The sequence below is a fragment of the Dama dama genome, chromosome 4, assembly GCF_033118175.1.
Source record: "Dama dama isolate Ldn47 chromosome 4, ASM3311817v1, whole genome shotgun sequence".
NCBI lineage: Eukaryota > Metazoa > Chordata > Mammalia > Artiodactyla > Cervidae > Dama > Dama dama.
The window spans coordinates 21,327,472-21,343,928 of record NC_083684.1 but is presented as its reverse complement, the minus strand read 5'-3'; the positions used below and the strand labels follow the sequence as shown (position 1 = coordinate 21,343,928).

Genomic DNA, 16,457 nt, shown 5'->3' with positions numbered 1-16,457 from the left:
AGGAGTCAAAGGGAGACACTGGACTCTGACTTGTTCAACTCACTGTTTTGAGTCAGCAGAACTGGGTGTCCCAGTGAAGTCTCAGCAAGCGTGAGCTCATCAAACGCCCCAAAGTGCCCATGTTACAGTCATGGTCCCATCATGGCTTCTTCCCGAGGATTCAAGGACCATTAAATGACCAACTCACCACCAGGACATTCAGTTCCTGTGCCTATGAGAGTGAGATCAAAGAACCCTCCCCCCTTCTGGGTTAGGACTACCTTGAGCAAACAGCTGGGTGACTACTTCATCTGCTTCTATAAATCTTAGGAATGTATACATTTTTTACATTACCCTCTGGACTCTGCCTCCTGAATTCCACCAGGGTTAGAACTCTGATAGTTTCTTTCACCCACCACAGCCACTCTCCTTGTAGGGGGACAGGAATCACTACCGGTGTGTGGTCACTTTACACACAGCTGTGAACTCAAAATCCCAGTCTGCCAGCCGCCAGGAGGAAAAAAGTCCCAGGGCCACCCTGCCAAGGCCCCAAAGGCCCAAGCCTCTGCTACCCACTGTGGGTGACTGTATCCTCAGAGCACAAAACAGGGCTGTCAGTCAAGGTTCCAAAGGGGACCTAAGGGAAGGAATCGTGCAGGACCACTTTTGTCAGGGAATCATTACTGGAAGAAAGACCCAGAAGTTCCGAGAGAGAGAAAAAGCTTCGGGAGAACACCCAAGTCTCTTCCGAGCCTCCATCGCACCTCTGGTACCTAACGTGATCTCTGAAATTCTCCTTTCTTTCTTTCCTGTCTGTTGTTGTCCTCACCCTCACCCCCAAGTGGATCTTGGTTCCACGCAAGTAGGACAGCCACATAGCAGGCAGTGCCTGGCACTCAGGGCCGCTCAATTATAATTGATGAATTCAATTCAACAAGTGAACCATATCTGAGGGCCTTACTTTGTGCCAGGTGCCGGGCACTAGTGAGGGAAGGGTTGGGGGGAGGGCATTCTCCCGTTTCAGTCAAGATTGGCCGAATGAAGGAGCTTGGCCACGCGGCTGGAGGAAGTACAGCGGTTGGACCCCAGGAGGCGACAGCTGCTACTCTCTCCCTCCCGCCCCCACCAGTGCCCCCTGGCCTCCCGGGGCCCTCCCGCCCCACGGGCCCGGGCGCCCGCGCTCACCCGCTGCAGCTCGAGCTCGATCTCGCCGGCCTTGAGCACGATAGGTCCCCGCACCGCGTACTCCACCGCCTTCACCTGCGGGTTCATGGACTCCAGCGTAAGGATGCGCTCGCGCCGGCTCCGCTCGGGCCGCACTTTGAGCACCGCCGAGGCCTCGGCGGCCGCGCTGCTCTGACTACGGCCCCAGGGGCCGAGGGTCCGGGGGCAGCAGCCCCGCCGGACCAGCGCCGCCGCCCGCTGCATCGCGCGGCCGCCGAGAGAAACCTTGGGACAAACAGGGAAAGAGAACAAACACGTCGCGCACGGCCCAAGGCAGGCACGCGGGCACCCGCCCCCAAGCTCAGCCAGAGGCTCCTTCAGCGAGAGGTGCCAGCCTGGCTTCGGGGACGGGTGCCCATCCCCCGGCGACTCGGACCCTGCACCTCGCCGCTGCAGAGCCAAAGCGCTGCACAACCGGGTATTGCAAAGGCTGAGCCCAATGCATGCATGCAACGTGCCTGTCGCCGCCTGGTCACCCCTTCGTCGAGTCCGGCTAGAAAGCTCGCCTAGAGAAGCTCCTCGGCTCAGGCGCCGGCAGCCGCATCCCAGCTCCCGCACGCAGCACCGGGCCCCCAGCGCTCACACACCCACAGCCCGCGAGTCCGCCCGGGCCTGCCCGCTGGCGCCTGGGCCTTGTAGTTCCCTTGTCGTTTTCCAGAACAGGTGTGGCGAGCTGGTTGAACTACAAGTCCCATAGTACGCCGCGCTGGCCTGATCTGGGGGCCGGGCTGGAGGCGGGAGCGAGGGTCTGACTCTGCCGTGGGCTGGGCGGGCTCTTTGTTTGGCTGAAGGGTCGGGGATCCCGGAGAGGGTCTGGCCGGGTCTCTCCTCGCAGCTTTCTGCGAATTTAGAGCTATTTGGTGCTTCTCCCTGGAAGCGCGCCGCGCATTCCCCCACACAACCCTTTCCCCAACATCTGCAAGGACATAGGCGGAGAGATGGTGCAGTCCTCGCCCCAAGTTTCATCATCCAGGGTTCGACGGTGGCAAGTGGAGGCTCAACGGGGGCTGGTAGGAAGCAGGGGTGGGGTGGGGGTTAGAAGTTTGCGACTTGACTGCCACTTTTACCCGTCTCAACGTCAGTTTCCTTGTCAAAAGGGAGATCAGCTCTCAGCCTTTAAGGATTGTAGTGAAAATTAAAGGACCAACATCTGGTATGTACCAGGTGGTCAGGCTTCCTGACAGCTCCGTGTGAAACGCTACCCCACCTCCACTCCCTCTTTTAATTTCCTCTCTAGCATCAGAAATTTAGATACTTTTTACTGGCTCCCCCATTAACTATGTAAGCTCCAGAAGGCAGGGGCAGCGTTTTTCTTGTTCATTGTGTTCACAACGTATTCACACAACGTCTGAGTGTTAGCAGCACATAGTAAGAACTCAGTAAACGTTTGTTGAAGAATGGATGCTCAGCTCTTGGTAGCTTTTTTTTTTTTTTTTTTTTTGTAAAGGTACCTGCTGTTGACTAAAAAAAGATGTACAACTTGAGAGTTGTGAGTTAGGTTTTATTTGGGGCAAAATGAGGACTGCAGCCTGGGAGGCAGTATCTCAGATGGCTCTGAGACACTGCTCCAAAGCCGCAGTGGGGGAAAGCCAATATATAAGGTTTTGGTGAAGGGGGAGTTCAATGCCATGAAGCACTCAATTTACAAAAGGTTTTTTGTTAGTCATGAGGGTCTGACGTCACCGTGAAGGGATTTAATGCTTCTCTAGATATGAGGAGATGCAAGGATTGAGATCATAAAATCTGTTCCTAAAAGCATCCAACTCTCTAAAAGACCTGTCCCACCAGATTCCCTGCAGCACAGAATGCCTCACCACCCTGAACTCCCGCCCTCAGGGGTTGTTGAAGGTCAACAGCTATGGCAGCATGAGGTTCAATCTCTGTAGAGGCAGATGGCAAATGCCTTGTTCAGTCATTGGCAACGCTCTTGGTAAGTGTCAGTTTATAGTTGGCACAGCCCCCTTGTGGTCATAAATCTGACCATACTTTGGGGGGCATTTCATAACCATTTTGTCATATTGCTGGGAAGGCTCATACCCAGTTCTGAAGAAGGTTTTGTTGATAAGACACTCTGTGCTGTTACTGGACTAGGTCTTAATAGTCAAATATCTCTAGACACCTGTCTTCTAGTTATGGTCCAAGAAAGTATTCCCTCTCATTGCATCTTTTCATACCCAGAGTTACACTATTACAATCATTGATCATATATTGAACTATACATTTGGTCAACTGCTTCAAGTCTAGTCATCATTTCCGTTGAAGGCTCAGTCATATACTTGGTAATACAAGTATAATCTTGTGAAACAAGCAAAATACAAATGGTATAGTTAATAATATTAGTGGAATTAAAAGTAAATATTTTAGCCATGAGCCTCCCACACCAGTTTTTTTTTTTTTTTTTTTTTTTTAAGATTGTCAAGACTAGGGAATGGATCATGTAGAGCAGAAATCTGATTTTTCATGTGGTTCAAATGTGTTACATTAAAGGATTTATCAGGTACAAAAATACAGCATTCAGTTTCAGTTATAGCACAGGTACCTCCCTGAGATGCTGTAAGGTGTCAAGGGTCTAGCAGTTGTGTAGCACTACCTTTCTCATCATAGAGACCTCAGAATTCAATAGGCTAATAGCCCGGTTACTATCATTTAAAGCTTACGAAAGTTGTCATGGCTTCAGTTCAGTTCAGTTCAGTCGCTCAGTCGTGTCCGACTCTTTGCAACCTCATAAATCGCAGCACGCCAGGCCTCCCTGTCCATCACCAACTCCCGGAGTTTACTCAAACTCATGTCCATCGAGTCGGTGATGCCATCCAGCCATCTCATCTGCTGTCGGCCCCTTCTCCTCCTGCCCCCAATCCCTCCCAGCATCAGGGTCTTTTCCAATGAGTCAACTCTTTGCATGAGGTGGCCAAAGTACTGGAGTTTCAGCTTCAGCATCAGTCCTTCCAATGAACACCCAGGACTGATCTCCTTTAGGATGGATTGGTTGGATCTCCTTGCAGTCCAAGGGACTCTCAAGAGTCTTCTCCAACACCACAGCTCAAAAGCATCAATTCTTCGGCACTCAGCTTCCTTCACAGTCCAACTCTCACATCCATACATGACCACTGGAAAAACCATAGCCTTGACTAGACAGACCTTTGTTGACAAAGTAATGTCTCTGCTTTTTAATATGCTATCTAGGTTGGACATAACTTTCCTTCCAAGGAGTAAGCGTCTTTTAATTTCATGGCTGCAGTCACCATCTGCAGTGATTTTGGAGCCACAAAAAATAAAGTCTGACACTGTTTCCACTGTTTCCCCATCTATTTCCTATGAAGTGATGGGACCAGATGCCATGATCTTAGTTTTCTGAATGTTGAGCTTTAAGCCAACTTTTTCACTCTCCTCTTTCACTTTCATCAAGAGGCTTTTTAGTTCCTCTTCACTTTCTGCCATAAGGGTGGTGTCATCTGCATATGTGAGGTTATTGATATTTCTCCCAGCAATCTTGGTTCCAGCTTGTGCTTCTCCAGCCCAGCGTTTCTCATGATGTACTCTGCATATAAGTTAAATAAGCAGGGTGACAATATACAGCCTTGACATACTCCTTTCCCTATTTGGAACCAGTCTGTTGGTCCATGTCCAGTTCTAACTGTTGCTTCCTGACCTGCATATAGGTTTCTCAAGAGGCAGGTCAGGTGGTCTGGTATTCCCATCTCTTTCAGAATTTTCCACAGTTTATTGTGATCCACATAGTCAAAGGCTTTGGCATAGTCAATAAAGCAGAAATAGATGTTTTTCTGGAACTCCCTTACTTTTCTGATGATCCAGCGGATGTTGGCAATATGATCTCTGGTTCCTCTGCCTTTTCTAAAACCAGCTTGAACATCTGGACGTTCACGGTTCACATATTGCTGAAGCCTGGCCTGGAGAATCTTGAACATTACTTTACTAGCGTGTGAGATGAGTGCAATTGTGCGGTAGTTTGAGCATTCTTTGGGATTGCCTTTCTTTGGGATTGAAATGAAAACTATTCCAATTTTCATTGGAATGAAAATAATCACAGAAAACTAGCCAATCTGATCACATGGATCACAGCCTTGTCAAGGCTTAGATATGGTCAATTACATCCTCCAACCCCATTGACGTCACACACACACACACACACACACACATACACAAGCTGCTAAATGGTCATACCAGTAGAATATAGATCTTTGACCCATTGGGATCATACCAATGGTAGATTGGTTGGGGTTACCTGTAATTTGTTAACATGTATGACCTTAAATTCATGGGAATCCCAGGCTACACTTTCATATCATCCCTGTAGAGGTCAAGGCCATAAATTAATGCCAGAAATCCACTGAGTTCCATACAAATCACTCTCTCTAAGGGTAATAACAGACATAGTTTATAAAGCATCCAGCCTTGGCTCATAATTACCAGGTTGATCATTTTTAGTATGATTTAACCATTCCCAACATAGAGGAGCCTTTAAACTTAAATGGCCATAGCCTGGTGTTAACCATGTAGATCCTCCCCATAATTGTAGGAGTTTTCCTTTTAATAGATGAGAAGTTAATTTTTTTATTGAGACTTAGCTCATCACTCTGATTGAGTTTAAATGACCCTAAGAGAAAACTTAAATCTATGGCCAGTCTCAGAGCAAGTATTTTTAATTGGCCAGGTGAGAGGATCCCATCTAGAATTACTATGAATAGATAGAACAGGGCTGAACACTCATCTAAAAGAAATTTCCTAGGGGGTATCCAATCAGAGCCCTAAAGACAGAAATCCACCAAGGTAACCCAGAAGTAATAGGCACAGGTAATTGGTCACAACCCAACAATTGGATTGAGTTTTAAACTAGCATAGAATCATGTCCAATGAATCAAGAAAACATTATAAATGATCATAAAATTCAGATTAGCATCTTGGGCAAGCTGTCTACTTCTGATGTCATCTTCTTCTCATCCTGGTGTAGTAGAGTTTCCTCTGAGCATTGTTTTAAGGTGAGTTTGAGGTCAGCAGGCCTCTCTATGGACTAGTCCAACTTAGGGGCCTTTGGAAGTGGAAGTTAACTGAAGAGTCAATTTCACTGGGCATGAGCTGGTTAAGAGTACCTGATGGAAATGTCCTTCCATCCAGGTTGGAGACAGTTGCTTAAATTATGTCTTCTTCCAGTCTTGATTGAAGGTCATATGTAAGGCATCTGATCTTCATCCAAAGAGAGATTACTGCGATAAGCTTCAGAAACAACCCTAGAATGTCCTTTAATAATGTAATTAAATTTTATATTAATATACCCTAACAGCAAAGAACTATCCAGGAAATAAGTCTTAGTAGATACAGACCGGCATTAACAAACTGGGATTTAACATTCATCGAAACATCTCTTTCTAAATTCACCATCATCTTTACCAAATATAACCTAATTAAGACCTGTTTGTAATGTAGGTCTGTTCTCAAGAAACTTGACCTGATGATTTACATAACCACAGCTGAGAGGAGCTACCCCACGCCCGAGGTCAGGGGCGGTGGCTGAGAGGAGCAATCCCACTTACAAGGAGCGGCAGCTGCGCAGGCGCAGAAGGGCCGAGAAGAGCTACTCCAAGTTCAAGGTCAGGAGGGGTAGCCGTGAGGAGATACTCCTCGTCTAAGGTAAGGAGCAGCAGCTGCGCTTTGCTGGAACAGCCGTGAAGAGATACCCCACCTCCAAGGTAAGAGAAACCCAAGTAAGATGGTAGGTGTTGCAAGAGGGCATCAGAGGGCAGGCACACTGAAACCATAATCACAGAAAACTAGCCAGTCTGATCACACGGACCACAGTCTTGTCTAACTCAATGAAACTAAGCTATGCCGTGTGGGGCCACCCAAGACAGACGGGTCATAGTGAAGAGGTCTGACAGAATGTGGTCCACCGGAGAAGGGAATGGCAAACCACTTCAGTATTCTTGCCTTGAGAATCCCATGAACAGTATGAAAAGGCAAAAAGATAGGACACTGAAAGATGAACTTCCCAGGTCAGTAGGTGCCCAATATGTTACTGGAGATCAGTGGAGAAATAACTCCAGAAAGAATGAAGGGATGGAGCCAAAGCTAAAACAATACTCAGTTGTGGATGTGACTGGTGATAGAAGCAGGGTCTGATGCTGTAAAGAGCAATATTGCATAGGAACCTGGATTGTTAGGTCCATGAATCAAGGCAAATTGGAAGTGGTCAAAAGGAGATGGCAAGAGTGAATGTCGACATTCTAGGAATCAGTGAACTAAAAGGGACTAGAATGGGTGAATTTAACTCAGAAGACCATTACATCTACTACCGTGGGCAGGAATCCCTTAGAAGAAATGGAGTAGCCATCATAGTCAACAAAAGAGTCCAAAATGCAGTACTTGGATGCAGTCTCAAAAATGACAGGATGATCTCTGTTCATTTCCAAGGCAAACCATTCAATATCACAGTAATCCAAGCCTATGCCCCAACCAGTAACGCTGAAGAAACTGAAGTTGAACAGTTCTATGAAGACCTACAAGACCTTTCAGAACTAACACCCAAAAAAGATGTCCTTTTCATTATAGGGGACTGGAATGCAAAAGTAGGAAGTCAAGAAACACCTGGAGTAACAGGCAAATTTGGCCTTGGAGTACGAAATGAAGCAGGGCAAAGGCTAATAGAGTTTTGCCAAGAGAACACACTGGTCATAACAAACACCCTCTTCCAACAACACAAGAGAAGACTCTACACATGGATGTCACCAGATGGTCAACACTGAAATCAGATTGATTATATTCTTTGCAGCCAAAGATGGAGAAGCTCTATACAGTCAGCAAAAACAAGACTGGGAACTGACTGTGGCTCAGATCATGAACTCCTTATCACCAAATTCAGACTTAAACTGAAGAAAGTAGGGAAAACCACTAGACCATTCAGGTATGACCTAAATCAAATCCCTTATGATTATACAGTGAAAGTGAGAAATAGATTTAAGGGACTAGATCTGAGATCTGATAGACAGAGTGCCTGATGAACTATGGATGGAGGTTCGTGACATAGTACAGGAGACAGGGAGCAAGACCATCTCCATGGAAAAGAAATGCAACAAGGCAAAATGGTTGTCTGAGGAGACCTTACAAATAGCTGTGAAAAGAAGAGAAATGAAAAGCAAAGGAGAAAAGGAAAGATATTCCCATTTGAATGCAGAGTTCCAAAGAATAGCAAGAAGAGATAAGAAAGCCTTCCTCAGCGATCAATGCAACAAAATACAGGAAAACAACAGAATGGGAAAGACTAGAGATGGCTTCATTAAAATTAGAGATACCAAGGGAACATTTCATGTAAAGATGGGTTCGATAAAGGACAGAAAAAGCATGGACCTAACAGAAGCAGAAGATATTAAGAAGAGGTGGCAAGAATACACAGAAGAACTGTACAAAAAAGATCTTCATGACCCAGATGATCACAATGGTGTGATCACTCACCTAGAGCCAGACATCCTGGAATGTGAAGTCAGGTTGGCCTTAGAAAGCATCACTATGAACAAAGCTAGTGGAGGTGATGGAATTCTAGTTGAGCTAATTCAAATCCTGAAAGATGATGCTGTGAAAGTGCTGCACTCAATATGCCAGCAAATTTAGAAAACTCAACAGTGGCCACAGGACTGGAAAAGGTCAGTTTTCATTCCAATCCTAAGGAAAGGCAATCCCAAAGAATGCTCAAACTATCACACAATTGCACTCATTTCACACGCTAGTAAAGTAATGTTCAAGATTCTCCAGGCCAGGTTTCAGCAGTACATGAACCGTGAACGTCCAGATGTTCAAGCTGGTTTTAGAAAAGGCAGAGGAACCAGAGATCATATTGCCAACATCTGCTGGATCATGGTAAAAGCAAGCGAGTTCCAGAAAAACATCTATTTCTGCTTTATTGACTATGCCAAAGCCTTTGACTATGTGGATCACAATAAACTGTGGAAAATTCTGAAAGAGATGGGAATACCAGACCACCTGACCTGCCTCTTGAGAAACCTATATGCAGGTCAGGAAGCAACAGTTAGAACTGGACATGGACCAACAGACTGGTTCCAAATAGGGAAAGGAGTATGTCAAGGCTGTATATTGTCACCCTGCTTATTTAACTTATATGCAGAGTACATCATGAGAAACGCTGGGCTGGAGAAGCACAAGCTGGAACCAAGATTGCTGGGAGAAATATCAATAACCTCACATATGCAGATGACACCACCCTTATGGCAGAAAGTGAAGAGGAACTAAAAAGCCTCTTGATGAAAGTGAAAGAGGAGAGTGAAAAAGTTGGCTTAAAGCTCAACATTCAGAAAACTAAGATCATGGCATCTGGTCCCATCACTTCATAGGAAATAGATGGGGAAACAGTGGAAACAGTGTCAGACTTTATTTTTTGTGGCTCCAAAATCACTGCAGATGGTGATTGCAACCATGAAATTAAAAGACGCTTACTCCTTGGAAGGAAAGTTATGTCCAACCTAGATAGCATGTTAAAAAGCAGAGACATTACTTTGTCAACAAAGGTCTGTCTAGTCAAGGCTATGGTTTTTCCAGTGGTCTTGTATGGATGTGAGAGTTGGACTGTGAAGGAAGCTGAGCGCTGAAGAATTGATGCTTTTGAACTGTGGTGTTGGAGAAGACTCTTGAGAGTCCCTTGGACTGCAAGGAGATCCAACCAATCCATCCTAAAGGAGATCAGTCCTGGGTGTTCATTGGAAGGACTGATGCTGAAGCTGAAACTCCAGTACTTTGGCCACCTCATGCAAAGAGTTGACTCATTGGAAAAGACCCTGATGCTGGGAGGGATTGGGGGCAGGAGGAGAAGGGGCCGACAGCAGATGAGATGGCTGGATGGCATCACCGACTCGATGGACATGAGTTTGAGTAAACTCCGGGAGTTGGTGATGGACAGGGAGGCCTGGCGTGCTGCGATTCATGGGGTCGCAAAGAGTCGGACATGACTGAGTGGCTGAACTGAACTGAATTGATCATAAACTTTTTTGCTTTGCTGTGACTTTTATAGTCTCAGAATGAACTTTTAAAATAAAACTTTTCGGGGCTAGGAAAGTCATGCCAAAGGCTTATCACAGATTTTGCCTAATCGAACTAAGTAAATTCCTCCCTTCTCAAGGTTTCCAAAATTCCTCGAGTTCTCTACCTGTTGTTGAGACAACCTCCCTAACTTATCTGATAAAATTACTGGAAACTAAGAGCTTCCAATCTCTGGAAGGTTCAGATAGAGATAAAAGATAAATGTATCAATTTGTTTATAAAATGTAATTTTACCAAATTACTGTCATAATTAGTTTGAGTGGAAGGTTTTTTTTTCTTACACCTGGAAAACACAGATTCAAATCAGTAATTTTTCATATAGAAACCATAAAAGTTATACTCATATTCACCAGTTCATTCAGTCCTTTTGTTAACCTTTGTGAAGTCATCAGGTTTTCTATTAGAATCCTTACTCAGTTCAGAAACTGGTATTTATCCAAAAGTCCTTTTTATAAATCAAAAGAACCCAAATTTGGCCATTTTAGATTGAGATCTCTTTTAGTATAATTTCTCCAATTAACTAAGTACTTGCAAGTGTGAGCTCTGTATGTATTGTACATGAATCTGGCTCAAGTGTTAGTCAGAGGCTGGCTTTCTGACACCCCTTTGTTTCTGTTGAGAGATTCTATTTCCCATTTTAAGCTGAATTTGTCGTCCGCTACAGTGGAGCGACCTCAGCATGTTTCAGCTGAGCCCTGGGTATTCCTCAATTTTTTTCCAATCAAGCCCTCCCTACCCAGTACTTTTCCATTGGGTGGGCAATTCTGGCATCTTTCAGTCAGCCCCTCACCAAGGATCTTTTGACTAGATGGGAATTTCCCAGTATCTTTCAACTGAACCCCACTCAATGTCTAGACCATGAGTGGGTATGACCCAGATGTTTCACCCAGGGTCCCCCAGTATCTTTCCTACTAGGAGGGGGCAGGTAACCTGCTCCACTGCCAAATAAAACTCAGAATCTCAACCAATATGGGAGATTCAAGAACCAGGAAAGACTTACCCAAATTTGTCTGCGCTCCCCTAGGAGGCAGATGGGCACATGGGGCTGCTGCTGGTACCAAAGCTCTGGTTTCTTGTGGAGTCCAGTCAAAGGAAGGAAGTCCACTCTGGGTCCCTTCATGGTCGCCATAAGTGTCAACTAAAAAAAGATGTACAACTTGAGAATTGTGAGTTGAGTTTTATTTGGGGCAAAATGAGGACTGCAACCTGGAAGGCAGTATCTCAGATGGCTCTGAGAGACTGCTCCAAAGCAGCAGTGGGGGAAAGCCAATATATAAGGTTTTGGTGAAGGGGAAGTTCAATACCATGAAGCGTTCAATTTACAAAGGGTTTTTTGTTAGTCATGAGGGTCTGGGGTAACCATGAAGGAATTTAGTGCTTCTCTAGATATGAGGAGATGCAAGGATTGAGATCATAAAATCTGTTCCTAAAAGCATCCAACTCTCTAAAAGACCTGTCCCACCAGATTCCCTGGAGCACAGAGTGCCTCACTCCACCCTGAACTTCCTCAGGGGTTGTTGAAGGTCAGCAGCTATAGCAGCATGTGTTCAATCTCCGTAGAAGCATATGGCAAATGCCTTATTGTTCAGTCACTGGCAATGCTCTTGGTAAGTGCCAATTTGTAGTTGACACTGCAGGCCAAAACATCCTGGCTCACCCAGAGTAAGTGCAGGGCAAGAGCAGGAATGGAAGACACTTGAGCTGAGACAGCCAAGTGGACAGAAAGGATGTGGGAGAAGTCACTTCCCCTCTCAGGGCCTCAGAGTCTCTATCTACAGATTAAGTTGGATTAACTGACTTCTACGGTCCCTCAGGGGCTTGGAAGTTGTGTTGTAGGTGTTTTCAGGCAGATAAACAGTCCAGAGCTCCCTCACCCCACAAACACCCACTCACATTAGCTTTGTGAAGGGTGGGGGGCAGGGGCACTTAAACACAGCAGTACCGGGGAGAAGGTACTAGAAACTATGCGTTTGAATATAGGTACAGATAACCACTTATCACTTGGCTGACTGAGCATGTTACTTAGCCTTTGTAAGCCTAGTTTCCCCATCTGTGAAATGAGATAACACACCTACCTCATGGGACTGCAGGGAAGGTTCAGTGAGTTAACTGTAGAAGTCAAGAGTTTGCAACCTGGTGCTGTGGATCACTCTTATTCCTCTATGTCAAGAGAATGCAATAAACTTTAATTAAATAAATTGATTACCAGTGGAGGCGCTGAGTATTTCTTTGTTAGCAAACTGAGTTGGCCCGTGGAGGGCTTTTCATCACTGGTTCCACCTTCAGCACCTGTGTCTACACTAGCTCCTTCCCAGCCTCTGTCTCAAAGGATAGGTGTTCAGTCTCCAGGTAGAAGATTCTCCCCCAGGGAACTTAGCTTCTCTAAGGATGCCACTGCCTTCAATGTCATATTCTTACCTGCTCTGCTCAGTTGGGGAGATACCACACCCACGCATTCCTCTCCATCTCCAAAACACACTTAACCTTGACCTGCCTAGACTGTAAACACAGTCCCTTCCTGCTGTCTTCACCCCTGATCAGAAGGACAGTGGGCTGGGAGGCAGGGTGAGTTCAGGTGAGCACAAATCTGTTTGTGCAACTGAGAAAAGCAAACTTCCAGAGCACAGCCCATCTACGTGGGCTCCCAGGTCATCATTGTAGAAAACAAAACAGTGTTCCAAAAATGCCTTTTGCCAACCTGCCAAGATTGTATGAGAAGTTCCCTTGCATTCCTGTAAACAACACTATAATTTGAAAAATACTTTCTTGTCTATCACTGCATTTTAACCTGACCTCAATGAAAGAGAAAGGACAAGCATTATCCCCATTTTACAGATGAGGTTCCGAGAGATTAAGTAACTTCAGGTGGCACAGTTAAGAGTGCAGCAGGAAGTGGGATTCCTAACACGGTGCTGCAGCCTATACATGCAGGAACCAGGCTTACATGGCTCTCTGGATTTGGAAATTTGAGCTACCCATTGCAATGCACTGAGCCCTTAGAAAGCTTTTAGGTGATAGTTGTGATGATGGTGGTGGTAATAGTGTGAATTCTGCCTTTATTTTGCCTTCTAGACCAGGTCAGGGTGGAGCAGAAAACAGGCTCCTAAATATTAAAAATAAAACCTGATTGAAAAAGTCATAAATGCCCCCCTCCTGTGAGCTGAGAACTCAAAATACACAGCAAGCTCTTGTTGATCCACAGTTAAGAGAATCATATTGTGCAAGACGTACCAGTCTTTAATCCTTTCCTCAACAAGTTTCTACTGGGCACCTACAAGGTGCCAGGTACTGGCTGAACTCTGGGTCTGTAGTCTCGCAGATCATCCTTGCCTATACAGAACATATAGTTTCTTAGGGAAGGCGGATGTTGATTAGATAATTGTACACACAACCATGATTACAAACTGTGATAATTGCTGAAATTTATGAGCACTTATAGCCCAAAGGTCTGAGCAAAAGTTTCCCAGAGGAAGTGGCCTGCAAGCTGGAGCTGCCCTGGCAGATGATGAGGGATAGCAGTCCTGGCAGGTGAGGTAGACACAGAGATGTGCCCTCCCCTATCAAGAGAGAACTTGCCTTCAACCAAGGGGTGCAGTCAGCAGACAGCCTTGCATAGCATTTGCACAGAACTGCATTGCCTGAGGTCACTGCCACACCCTAACTGCAGAAGCCCAGGGGTATTTGCTCCAGGGCTTCCCCAGGATGTTGGCTGAAGCTTTGGCAGGCCTGCCTTCTGGGTTTTCTTTCGCTGCCTGATCATGCTTCCTCCTGCTTGGTTGTACAGCAGTGGATTCTTAATGTTCATCTTGCACCTCACACTCCATCTTAGCACTGGTAGGAGGTAGACAGCATCACAAGCCAGGGGTCGCTGGAGGCTGAGATGTCTGAAGAGCTCCAAGAAGTCTAGGGTGATTGCAGTTCAGATATGAGGGAGGGGCAGGACTGGAAGACAAGGGTCAGAGATGAGCTGTGGTAGGACAGATAGGCCAGGTTCTAAATGTAATCATTTTGGTTTCATTTTAAGAACAATTAGAAGCCCCTGGAAGGCTTAAAATAATAAGAGAATTACATGATCATATTTATATTTAAAATCCTGCTGAATGGAAGATGAATTGGAGGAGGACAATGGAGGGTGCAGGAGGATGACCTGTGGCACAGGTAAGGTCCAGGGTTGGCCTGGACTAGAGTGTGGGTGATGGGAAATGGACAGGCATCCTGAGAACCTGGTATAATACCTGGCACATAGAGGTTTTCAATAAATTTTCATTAAATGAATGTGGAAGTTGATTCTACAAGGCTCTCAAAGTGCTGGCAGTCCAGTAGGAGTTGGGCAGCTCATGGTAAGTGTGGAAAAGGCAGCTCCTAAGAGTGTGGTACAGTCAGCTGTTGGAGTAAATGAGGGCCATTCCACTCAGTGAGGATGATGAGAGACTTTCATAAGTAACCACAGAACAGAACAGAAGGTGAGAGGTTCTTCCCAGAAGAGCAGATGGGCACTGTAGTGTTGTAGGGAGAGGTATGTGACCTCTCAGAATGTCAGATCATGCTTGGGCTGAGTGCTTAAGGGTAGCTCTTAGTCCTTTGCTCCCAAGGACTCTTGGGAAGCTGGTAGAAGTTAGCACTCTCAGTAATCAAATACCTTGACTTGCCCCTTGGAAGGAAAGCTATGATAAATCTAGACAGTGTATTAAAATGCAGAGACGTCACTTTGCCAACAAAGTTCTGTATAGTCAAAGCTTTGGTTTCTCACAGTAGTCGTATACTTTGAGAGTTGGACCATAAAGAAGGCTGAGCATCAAAGAATTGATGCTTTTGAATTGTAGTGTTGGAGAAGATTCTTGTGAGTCCCTTGGACTGCAAGGAGATCCAACCCGTCAATCCTAAAGGAAATAAACCCTGACTATTTATTGGTAGGACTGATGCTGAAGCTGAAGCTCCAATACTTTGGCCACCTGATGTTAAGAGGTGACTCACTGGAAAAAACCCTGATTCTGGGAAAGATTGAAGACAAAAGGAGAAGGGAGCAGCAGAGGATGAGATGGTTAGATAGCATCACCAACTCCATGGACATAAATCTGAACAAACTCGGGGAGATAGTGAAAGACAGAGGAGCCTGGCATGCTATAGTCTATGGGGGGGTTGCAAACAGCCAGACATGACTTAGCAACTGAACAACAGTGGCCTAGGCCAGTGATTCTAAAGTGGTTCCCAGAGTTTTTGCTTAAAATTTAATTTCCAGAGCCTTCGTACAGACTTGCTGGTTCTGAAACTCCAGGAATAGTTTTACCCAGAGATTTTCCCTTAATCAGGATTCTGCTGTGCACTAAAATTTGAGAATCACAGGTGCAGGGCAAGGCAGGGCACTATCATGGTGGGAAAAGTCCAGATCAGGAAGGTCTGGATTCTGGTTCCAAATTTGTCACTAATCAGATGTATGACCTTGAACCAATACTATCTCTTCTTGAGGCTTAAATGCTTCATCTGCAGAACTACTTGCATTTCTACGTGATTTCTAAGTTACTGGCTCTTCTGAGAGCTTAAAGACAGTTAAGCTTCCCCCTCCATTGCAACTGACTCCCCCAGTCACAGATGCAGCCTCTGTTCACCTTGGTTTCCTTACCTGTCAGTGAGGTGACAACATTATCTGCCTCAGAGAATTACTGAGAGGATTAAAATGACACTTAAAAAATTTATTTTCCTTGTGGATATTTGGGTAGATTAGAAAGTCTGAAAGGATACACACTCTATTGTTAAAGGTGCTTATTTTTGAGTGGTGGGATTATTGGTGATTAAGCTTTCTTTTTGCTTAATGTATTATCAATATTTTAATAAATGATAAGTTTAAAAAGGAATGTTAAAAATAAAAATAAAGTTAAAAAATATGAACATAGAATTATCATACAATCCAGCAATTCCTCTTCTGGATATATACACAAAAGAGTTAAAGGCAGGAAGGGACTTGAACAGATACTTGTGCACCAGTGTTCAAAACAGCATTATTCACAATAGTCAAAAGGTGGAAACAACCCAACTGTCAGAAAAATGGATATACAAAATGTGGATAAACAAAATAAAATGGAATATTACTCAACCCTTAAAAGGAAGAAAATTTTGACATACCCTACTCCGTAGATGAAACTTAAAGACATTATGCTGAGTGAAAAGAGCATTGTATAGACACAAAAGGACAATTA

At 45.1% G+C, this 16,457-nt stretch overlaps 1 protein-coding gene across 1 annotated transcript in view; it reads right to left on the bottom strand.

Moving 5' to 3' along the window:
• GPT2 (glutamic--pyruvic transaminase 2) overlaps nucleotides 1-1,793 on the bottom strand; it is a 34,157-nt gene extending 32,364 nt beyond the window's left edge. The window contains exons 1-2 of the mRNA XM_061138441.1: nucleotides 1,662-1,793; nucleotides 1,165-1,428 (exon numbers count right to left, since the gene is read on the bottom strand). Coding sequence (XP_060994424.1) covers nucleotides 1,165-1,407 — 243 coding nt within the window. The 5' untranslated portion in view covers nucleotides 1,408-1,428; nucleotides 1,662-1,793. The remainder of the gene's footprint in view (nucleotides 1-1,164; nucleotides 1,429-1,661) is intronic.
• Between the last annotated feature and the right edge of the window lie 14,664 nt (nucleotides 1,794-16,457).